This window comes from Lutjanus erythropterus, chromosome 7 (genome assembly GCF_056507025.1).
Source record: "Lutjanus erythropterus isolate fLutEry1 chromosome 7, fLutEry1.hap2, whole genome shotgun sequence".
Lineage (NCBI taxonomy): Eukaryota > Metazoa > Chordata > Actinopteri > Lutjaniformes > Lutjanidae > Lutjanus > Lutjanus erythropterus.
This window is the reverse complement of record NC_139323.1, coordinates 14,314,654-14,325,527: the sequence shown is the minus strand read 5'-3', so window position 1 is coordinate 14,325,527 and position 10,874 is coordinate 14,314,654. Positions and strand designations below refer to the sequence as shown.

General features: G+C 38.6%; 1 protein-coding gene across 1 annotated transcript; it reads right to left on the bottom strand.

Annotated features, from left to right (window-relative positions):
* Positions 1–1,760: 1,760 nt before the first annotated feature.
* Positions 1,761–6,834, bottom strand: LOC146323754 (ras-related protein Rab-11B). The gene is made up of 5 exons (XM_084722856.1): positions 6,679–6,834; positions 4,673–4,868; positions 4,387–4,580; positions 2,620–2,700; positions 1,761–2,513 (listed from the first exon to the last, which is right to left on the bottom strand). The coding sequence occupies exons 1-5, from the start codon at positions 6,716–6,718 to the stop codon at positions 2,368–2,370; spliced, it is 657 nt and encodes a 218-aa protein (XP_084578982.1). The 5' UTR covers positions 6,719–6,834; the 3' UTR covers positions 1,761–2,367.
* Between the last annotated feature and the right edge of the window lie 4,040 nt (positions 6,835–10,874).

Below are 10,874 nucleotides of genomic sequence, written 5' to 3'. Positions count from 1 at the left end.
AATGTTTCAATGTGTTCAGTAGGAGTTGATTGGTGATCAAATGATAAAAGTTATTTTACTTATTTATTGTATACCATTGTTCCAGATTTTATCCAGAAAAATCATCTCAGCTTGATCAAGCAAGATTTCTTCCCCCTCCCACTTTCCTTAAACGAAAAAATCAGCACTTTTCATGTGGATGTCCAGTCATTGTTGATGGTAAATGTGGTCAGTTGAAGCAATAAATTCCTCATTCCATGCTGTATTGAGCAAGAAAGCTGAGTTCTCCTGCTGTGCCGGCAGTGCCTTTGCAAACAGGCTTCTGATGCTCATGTTGCTGTGTATCACCACCAGAGCCTATAGCTTTATTGGCCAAAACATTGAGTTTGGTGATAAAAATACTCATCTGAAGTACGCACCTTCATAAGCGGATACTACAAATCCAAGCTGAAACAGCCAGTAGTTCTTCTTTAGCATCAACTTTGATGTAACTGGATGCAGGAAGCAAAACAGATTTTGCAGCAGAAGAATTCATTTCTCTGTCAGTATAGCAGCACAGAGGAATTTGTTGCTTCATTTTACTACATTTACCATCAACACTGAGTGGACATCCACATGAAAAGAGGTGATTTCCTTTAAGGACATTTTATCCAGACAGCTTATCTCATTTGGATCAAATAAGACTCCAGTAGTAACTTAAAAATACTTTTCACAACTTGACAGTAGTAGAAGTACTGACATATGTTACTTAAGTAAAACTAGAAATACCACAGTATTAAAATATTCTATTACAAGTAAAGGTTGTGCATTCAAGTCTTGTCAATGAAAGTTAAGAATTATTATAGGGGGAAATGTGCTTGAAATATCAAAAGTACTTACTCTACAAAATGGTCTTATTAATGCATGGATTCTTATTACTGATATATTAAAGGGACAGTTAACCCCCAAATCAAAAATACATATTTCTTACCTCTTACTTAAAGGATTATTTATCTACCTACCAATTCCAAAAAAGTTTTGATATTGTGTAAAATATAAAAACAGACTGAAATGATTTGCAAAAACTTTTCAACCTATATTCAGTTGAACACAATACAAAGAAAATACATTTACTGTTCAATGCCTGCAACATATTCTAAAAAAGTTGGGACACGGGCAACAAACTATTGGGAATATTGTGGAATAATCAAAAAACACCTGTAAGGGACATTTCAAAGGTAAACAGGTTAATTGGTAACAGGTGATAATGTCATGATTGGATATTAAAGGGGCATCATTGAAATAGTCAGTCATTCACGAGCATGGATTGGGTGAGGTTCGCTGCTCTGTAGAAAACCATGTGAGCACATTGTCCCAACAGTTTCAGAATGACACCTGATGGCACTCTGAGCACAAAAGCCAAGTGACATCTAGTTCCAATATATTGGACAGAAGGAGGACATCGCTTTTTGATCTTGGTGAACTGTCCCTTTAATATGTAAGCAGCATTATAATGTAAAGGTGAGGCTAAGTTTACATCCTTTTTATACCTTTTAATAAAAGACCAGTAACTGTAGCTGACGGAAAAATGTTGTAGAGTAACAAGTACAATTCCCTCTCAAATCTTTTGAAGTAGAAATATAAAGTAGAAGTACTCAAACTACAAGTAACTCAAAATTGTATTCAGATACAATACTTATTTCATTTATTTAGATACTTCCCAGCAACTTAATGAAACAAGACTCAGATCAAACCAGTGAAAACATCATTTTTGTCAAGAATATATAAATTCAACATGCTGCTACTTTTGTCAAGAATTTTATTGTAAATTTATACAGTTCTTAAATTTAAAGTAAAACAATGACAATGTAAGCCAAATATTCTTCAATAAATACATAATGAGGATATTTTTGGCATATAACCTTATCTGATGTCAGAAGAAAGTTAGAAGAACCACACTGTCAGACACATAATACTGCTTCACCAGGTTGGAGTAACTGCCTGTAGTTTATTTACACAGCACCATCTAGTGGTAACCATTGAAATGTATTTCACAACCTCCCTGTACGCAACAGTTTCAGTTCATGTCAAACAACTTCACAGGCTTCATTAAGACAGCAGCGACTGCCTCGTTCCTGCATCGCAGGAACCTTCACATCGACTCCATGAACAACTCGACTGACCAAGTGACATAAAGGCTTCTGGAAGTTTTCTTTCATGGCAGAAGAGAAGAGCACGAGTGAGTTCAAAAGTCCTATAGAAAACAGAATGAAAGGCAGAAAGAAAAATAAAGGACAGAGTGACAGGGGAGTTGGCCGTGAGCAGAGCAATAGGAACAAAAAAAAAAGTGCATGGGTGATGTGATGATGAGGTGGATGTAGAGAGGTGGAGGAGGAGTGTCATGGAGTGTCACAGGCTCTGGCAGCACTGCAGTTTGTTGCCCTTCTGCCCATCAGTGGTTGGGGGGACACTTATGTCCACTACATTGTTGCCCGGAGACTCATCGTGTGCAGATCTGTCCGCTATCTGCTTCTGCGACACAATGCGGTAGATTTCTGCAGAGGGAAATTCAAAAATGGGAAAACATGTTTTTAATTGCGACATAAAGATCTTCAGATCAGACATACCATGAGATAAGGCACCGGGTCTTGTTTTTCCTACCTGTTAAAATGTTCTTGAAAGCTTCTTCTACATTTGTGGAGTCCAACGCTGATGTCTCAATAAATGAGAGAGTGTTCTTTTCTAATGTAGGAGAAGAGGGGAGGTACTTTTTAAACATGTCCAAAGTTAAGTATTTTACAGATTCTAAGTAGGTTTGCCCTGAAAAATGGATCATTCAAGACATCAGTCAAAAAAACACCCTCACATTTTGTCAGTCAAATCTCTGCACTTTGTTGTTTTTTTTTTTAGCTGCGTCACTGTACACTGCAATGTAGGAGTAAAAGCATGTCAAGCTGTGAACTTAACAAACTGAAACAAACCACAAATCTGTGATGGATGTGGAGAAATGTAATAGAAAAACAGTAGAAGGCAGCATGACACCAGACAGAGTGAGGCAGGGCAGGACAATTCCAGTCAGCTGGCTGCTTCAGTGCTCTCTGCTCCGATGATGGCTGTCAACAAAGTCAGCTAAACCACTGTTAAACCAGACGGTGGTACAACTGTCCATGGTGATGGACTCTTTGGCTGACAGCACCAGCTGACAGTTTGGCAAGATAGTTGATTATCAAAATGAATGTATTTGGTGACCTGGGAAACAATAAGGTTGGGTATCGAAATCCACACAGCCAGTTCTTACTGGAACAATTACGGTGCCTCATTTATTAACACACACCTGAGCTGTCTCTTAGAAAAAATATTTAACATTACAGCAACTCAATCTCTTAATGGCTCTGGCAGCAGGTGGCCTTCTGCTAGGTAATAGCTGCAGTAAACACGGTTAAAATGCTGAGCTAAACAGTCTAAAGTGTACCTAACAAACAATTGGGTGAAAACGGGAGAAGCATCTGACGACACATGGGATGCAATTTTTTTTTTTCCAAGGATGGTGACATAATGACCAATGGGACATGACTTTTGAAAAAATACTGTGCACGGCACACAATTGTAAGCAATACGGCATAGATGAGATGTATCATAATGAATTGGCTTTTCTTTTTTTTTAAAGTTATGTTTTTGGGTTTATTTGTCTTTATTTTGACAAGACAGCTGAAGAGCAGACAGGAAATGGGGTGAAGAAAGGGGGGATAACACGCAGCAAAGGGCTGCAGACAGGAATCGAACCAGCGGCCGCTGCAGAGGACTAACAGTCTCAGTACATGGGGTGGACGCTCTACCAACTGAGGTACAGGACCATCCCATGACTTGGAATTTTTATCCATGACACCACTGATGATGATGATGACAGCAGCCTTCACTCAAAAGAGTTGCTGAAATTTGAAGCTACAGTTTTTTTTATTTATTTTGCTGTTATCAGTAAAGTAACTAATGTTAATTTACTATTGCTGGGTAGTTAGGTTTTATGTGTTATACTTTAAATCATTAGCAGTTAATATATTGTTCAATTTCAAATTTGCTTTAGCAATGAAAAATCCTATTCTTTAATGTCACTGTCACTTTTTGCTTCCTTTTTAAAAAAAAAAGAAAAAAAAAAAGGATTGATTCAGGCACTGTTTAGGCACCAGTGCCATTTTAAAGTATCATTTTAGCACAGCATTGGAAAAAAACACAAACAATACCAAACCCTACTCAACCTCCAACTATCTTTCCCTTGTATCACCTCCTGCATCTTTAAAAAATGAGGTAGACTCAAAGGAACCAACAGTTGAATTCCAGCTCCAATTTGACTGACAAAATTCTGGTCTGGGTACATATCTAATCTTAAGGCTGGTTGGTCTTGATTTATTACCACAACACTGGGTGATTTACCTGCGAAGGCTCGAGCCTCATCAGTGGGCACTGCCCTGAGGTGGCGGAGGTCGCTCTTGTTTCCCACCAGCATGATGACAATGTTGTTGTCAGCGTGGTCCCTCAGCTCCTTCAGCCAGCGCTCAACGTTCTCGTATGTCAGGTGCTTGGCGATGTCATAAACTAGAAGAGCCCCAACGGCCCCCCGATAATACCTGGTGACAGCATGAACCTGATGAGAACAACAACTGTACAAGCTTTATTTCAGTGCAATATTTGCCTCAATATAGACAAAGAAAATACTCACGCTGAGGTGATCGCTCTGTAGCGTTCCTGTCCAGCTGTGTCCCAAATTTGAGCCTTTATCGTCTTGCCGTCCACCTGGATGCTGCGGGTGGCAAACTCCACCCCAATGGTGCTCTTGCTCTCCAGGTTGAACTCATTTCTTGTGAAACGGGACAGCAGGTTACTCTTCCCCACACCAGAGTCTCCAATTAGAACGACTAGAACAAAAACAAAGAATTTACTGCAGAATTTGTAAAAAAGCATTTATTAAACAAATTACAAATCATATTACAAACACTACAGATACTGACTGCAAATAAGAAGTCTGACAGTTCTGTGGTATGTCAAACAGTTTCAATCCATAAACATTTAAACAGACAGCACAAAACACACTGATATTAAATATTCTTAACAAAGATTATTAGAGAATGTACTATAATCAGGTTATCATTCAGTCTAAGCCATTTAAGTCAAAGTGAAAGCGCTGACTTGTTTTTGTTCTTCTTTCTGTACTGAGAAAACCTTATCAGACTTTGCCCTGCTGGGATTCGTGCAGGAAAAAGCTGCCAGAACCTGCTCTCTGGGAAATCTGACTCAACAGTTTCTCAAGGCCTCTGTTCCTGTGTCTGTTGTTGCGAGTCATCAGTATCCCCAATCAATTTCCAGCTGCCACATTAGACCTGGGCCTCTTTTCCTACTGTACTTAAAGATTGATGTTATGAAGCATTATGTGTTTGTTTTCTCATGAGTATACTCCTTGAAACTCCTGTATCCAAACTTCAGCCAATGGTTTGCCATAATATGACACAAGAGGGAAGAAGAAGAAACTGCATTATCCCATAAAGACAATCCAGTTTAGTCAATATGCATTCTCAATTACAACAGCGCATGAATGGAATGATGCACAAGTTTCAGAGAACTTTCCACTTATAGGCCCTTTTCTACACACAAACTAGGAAACCTCACCAGAGACTAAGGGTGCAAAGTGGCATATTTACATTAATGCTTATTAATATAGCATTGCAAACCAATCACTCTCCTGTTAACTACTTATTGTCACTAAAGTGAATCAGTCTTAGAGGTTCACAGTGTCTAGTCTGGTCTACTTGATGGTTAGAAACAGCTGAAAATAGTAGTTAATTACTCATCCTTTGATATCTTAGTGAAACGCAATCGTGATTTATGTTGTGGTGCAGTGTTTCAACATAACACAATAATAATCTGATTCTTATTCAGAAAAAATGCCACTTTAATTAAGGTAGCAAGGTCAGCGACTTGTTATCAGGAACCTGAACTCCAAGGTGTAGAAGCACCATGTGACCAATGACTCAGTGATCCAGTCAGGTCAAATCTATGAGTGCTTGGTATGGTTATGATAGTGGTGGCTGGGGAAGTACCTGTGTGCCCAACAGAGAATCAAAGCCACACTAGAGTTTCCTCTTTTTTTTATAAAGGAGTGTGTGTCCTCCCGACAGGTTTACGCCGTTGAATGGAAAGTGGACCACAAAGGGAACTCCTGTTTCCCTCTCCTGTCAGTTTATCTGATGTCAAAAGACAGTCTCAAAAATAGGCCATTGTTGCTGCTCCTGTTCGAATAGTTAAGATTTAAAATGCAGTTATAGGACAACTTCTCTTAGGTGACAATAAAGTTGAATTTGATGAATCAAATGTAACAGCTCCACCCGTTAGACCAGCTGCTAGCTTGTAGGGCTAGCCCATCGCACGCCCTACTTTCTGTGAAACAGCAAAACAAGTGACTTGCAGCTAACATAGACACAAATAAAAGCGCTAACACGCCTTAATTAAAAGTAAACATGAGGTCAATTAGTATGGAAACACGTTGCAAACGCTCCAGGTGAGAAAACAGTTTGGCTAGCTGCCGTTAGCTGCTGCTGCCACCACCAGCTGATATTATCCTGACCACTGACGTTAACACAGTTAGCAGGCATGCTAACCTGCGCTTAGCCAGTTTCTTTGCTATGTAACGCTAAAAGCCAAACGTTATCTGAGAGCAGTTTGTGCTCTTACCTTTGAACAAGAAGTCATACTCGTCGTCTCGGTTCCCCATGGTTTGTTACAGTCACCTTTGTGGGATCGCAGTGATGACAGAAAATAGTTTCCCTGCCCTGACTGAGTGCTGTGGTGCCAAGATGACAGAAGACAATGCGCACATTGCGTAGGCACAGCAGAGCCGCTGAGAGGCAGAGTTACGTTAACGCCGCACCGTCACGTGACTTACCGGCATATAGCGTCAGGTATGATAGACAGTAAGGTAGACCTAATAATCTTTTTTTGTTTTGTTTTGTTTTGTTTTACACAGATCTTCAAATGAGTAAACTGAGAAATAATGTCTCTACAAATAAATAAATACAAATAAGGTCTCTGCATGGTCAATATTTATTATTTATTTAGTTGATACGCTTCTCATAATTGATTAATTACTGATTATTTGGCGACTAGAATTGAAAGTATTTTTGTCACTTTTCATTGTCTTTATTCATTTCATCATATTTGTACTTAAACAGAGGAAGTACTGAGATGTTTTACTCAACTAAAAGAAGCAGTAACATAAGATTAAATAAAAAACTAAAGTCATGCCTTTGTTATTGTTTATAATGCAAGTTTTAGCAGCAAAATCTATAAGCACGTATACAAACTGGCATCATCCAGAGTGTTTTGTTTATTATTCATATATTATTGGAATATTGTTAGTGAGGCAGTAACATGTAAGAGGCATTTTAGTGTTGTCAAAGTGGAGATAATTGTGGTGATTTTTTATTCTGCTGGGTAGTTTTTTTCTACAACAATGCATAATATTTTACAAACTAATCTTATGCTTTATTGCAAATTCTTGTAACTGAAGCTGTGAAATAAATGAAGTTAAAGATGTAGTGGGGAAAAAAAGCAGAAAGCAGTGTAACATGGAAATACTCATTTACAAGTACTTCAGTTGTGGACAGAAGAGTACTTGAGTAAATTTAACTTCCACCACTGCTTATTCTTTACTTTTATAATATATAATATATATATATAATAGTGATAGTAATTAACTAGTAACTGATAAGTGCTAAGTGATAGTTGTATAAGTGATAAGCAACTAATATTTCTAGGACCAAAAATTGATGCTGAACATTCAAGCCAACGCACAAGAGAAATCTCCAATTCAATCATATCATGAAATCATATCAGCCACAGAGTTTCACTTTTTTTGGTAGTTCTTAATTTTTTTTTTTTTTTTTTTTTGACTGCTCTGTTTTATATGACAATTGACAGCTGGCATCTCACTCTTCTTAACTGGCAGCTAGGGGTCACAAGTGATCAACAGGCGCTTCAGTTCGAAATCTAGTTTCAACTAAAACATGAAATAAAAAGTATGAGATAAAAGGTCATTGTAAGATAAAAGTCACAATTATGAGATTAAAAAAGTATGAGATAAAAAATAAAAATTATGAGATAAAAAACAAAGTATAAGATAAAAAGTCATTATGAGATACAAATTATGACTTTTCATCTGATAATTCTGATTTACCATAGGATGTTTTTCCTGTTATTGGTGGCTTAAAGTGGGTTAAATCAGTTACAGTTATGGTTACAGACTCCACCTCCTGACACTTGTATATTGAATGTAATTCATTTGCCAAAAAAGAGACACTGATATCCCTGGTTCTCCATTCTTTATTTTAGAAGTAACTTGATGTTAGACCAAACTTGACCCATGCTAGATGTACTGGTACATACAAGTTAGCAAATATTTAGACAGCAAATCAGAATATCTGCTGTGCAACGTGCAATGGAAATGTCAACTTCCCCAGTATATCTTCACTGATAGAAATGACCTGGACAAAACATTATGTAAACCTCTCAGTGTAACATTATGCCGTTCAACAGCGGTATAATCTACAGCCTCAAACATAAAGTTGAATCAGCACCTCTCTCAAGCAATAAAAAAATGAACGTGATCACCCTCGTGAAGGGAGGATTTATTGCAGGACTCTTGACAATCCTTGTCTTATTTTATATACGTTAAATAAAGTTTTTTTTTTTTTTTAAAAAAGACCAACTTCCGGTTTGGACTTCCGGTATGGAGTAGAGCTATGGTGGCGCCCTTGTCCGTCATCTTCCCTGCAGGCGGGTACTCTTGGGAGAGCACAGACGAAAACACAGCTTGGCTAATACACAGCTTATGTATCTGTAGTTGTAATTGAGTAAATAATGTGTGTACTTTTGCCACCTCTGTCATGTTCTCCTTCCGCTGTTTCTCTGCCCAGAGGTTATTGTTCTCTACCTTTCACAGTCCTAGACAGGGTTCTCTCATTTCAAATCATTTTAAAGTCAGGTTGAAAATTAAATCTGAGGAGCCCCGAGATGATTTTAAGGAAAGACAAGCACACAAAGCTATGGACATTTTTTGAGATTTGTCTCATTTTTGTATTTTTCCAGTTACCTACTGGAAATTTTACCTCTTCGGCTCCCCCAAAAATGAAAAATAAAGTAACTAGTTACCAGGGAAAGCAACTTTTACATTACTTTTAAATGTTTTATTTCCCTTATTAATACACATATACTGTATTATTTTGGGGACAAATGTCTTTTTTTTTTTATCATTGTACCTATTATCATTGATAGGAATTATGAATAAAAACTAGAAAATTTAGCACGACTAGTATCCCCACCATATTGCCAGAAGTATTAATAGCAGTGGATGTATCATTGAGGTTGCATGTGTCTGTGCGCACAAGTCATTCATCAGTTGCACTTTTCCAAAACCAAGCTAAATAGAATCTTTCCTTCTGTCTCTTCTACTTGTGATTAGTGGAAGTCAGGTGACGGGACTCCAGGCCATCTTTTCTGGTCTTGCCCAAAACTCACGTCTTTCTGGTATGATATTTTAAAGTTGTACAGTGACATATACAGCAGACAGCTAACCCCTGACAGTATTTTTGTGATTCTGGGTTGCTCTGATTTTTCCATCACTCTCCCTTCTGCATTACAAACAAGCCCTCATGTTCGGTACGGTCATTGCAAAAAGGGTGATACTGAGAGAGTGGAAATCCGTCTCTCATCCTTGCTTCTTGTTTATATCTTGAGGAAATTCAGTATCCTCTGTCAAACACTCACCCCAAGCTTCTTAAGATCTGATCTGTCTTGGCAGAATGGACTCCTTCTCTGACCCACAATCCACTTGTGGACATTTCAGTCAGTGTAAGGACTGATGTGCACACTTTTTTTTTGGAACTGGCAGCTTGTTTTATTTTGTCCTGTGTTGTTGTGTCTATTTGTCCATTTTTATAACATGCTGTGATTATGTCAGTGTTCAAAGTTACTTATGTCCAGCAGTTCATTTACTGTACTGTTACTCAAAACAGCATTAACTGATATTTTTGACCAGTGAGGGCAGTGCAACAAGCTGTCCACACCTTATAAAGCTGATATGTCGAAGTGTTAGCAAACAGTGGTTTACTGACAGATCCAGCAGACACAGAGCAACATTAGTGTTCATTTGGAGACCTGACGAATGAAAGTCCAGTACTCTGTGACTGACACATTTACATCATCATTTGATCCATCATTAATACATATTAGTGATCAGTCCAGCTTTATGTCCTGAACCTGAGACCAACTCTGAGGAAAACACTGAATAATAGTGGTATTATTTAATAAAAGTCATGAGACACTTTTCTAAAATTAAATTTCAATGTTTATTAATTAATTTCAGAACAGAGTAAATTAGCCTAGTGTGTGGGAGGAAACCGGAGCACCCGGAGAAAACCCACGCAGACACGGGAGGACATGTCAACTCGACACAGACAGGAGGAGACCTCCTGCTGTGTGGCCGCAGTGCTAACCACTGAGCCACCGTGCCGCCCGAGTGAAGCTTGATGAGTGTTTTTACAACACGACTCCTGAGAGGCTCACGCTGGAAAAAAAACTTATCAGTGCTTCACTTTTCACCATCCTCATTGATTTTACACAAGGAGTCTGGTTGAGAGAGAGAGAGAGAGAGAGAGAGACAGAGAGAGAGAGAGAGGGAGAGAGAGAGAGACAGAGAGAGAGGGAAAGAGAGAGAGAGAGAGAGAGAGAGGAGAGGGAGAGAGGGAGAGAGAGAGAGAAAGAGGAGAGGGAGAGAGAGAGAGAGAGAGAGAGAGAGGGAGAGAGAGAGACAGAGAGAGAGAGAAAGAGGAGAGGGAGAGAGAGAAAGAGAGGGAGAGAGAGAGAGGAGAGGG

Bases quoted from the DNA above. Each gene is read 5' to 3' on its own strand.
- LOC146323754 (XM_084722856.1), bottom strand. From the start codon at position 6,718: ATGGGGAACCGAGACGACGAGTATGACTTCTTGTTCAAAG. The intron at 4,869-6,678 runs GTAAGAGCACAA...TTTTTGTTCTAG, and splicing joins GTATGACTTCTTGTTCAAAG to TCGTTCTAATTGGAGACTCT. The intron at 2,701-4,386 runs GTAAATCACCCA...CTCCTACATTAG, and splicing joins TGAGGCTCGAGCCTTCGCAG to AAAAGAACACTCTCTCATTT.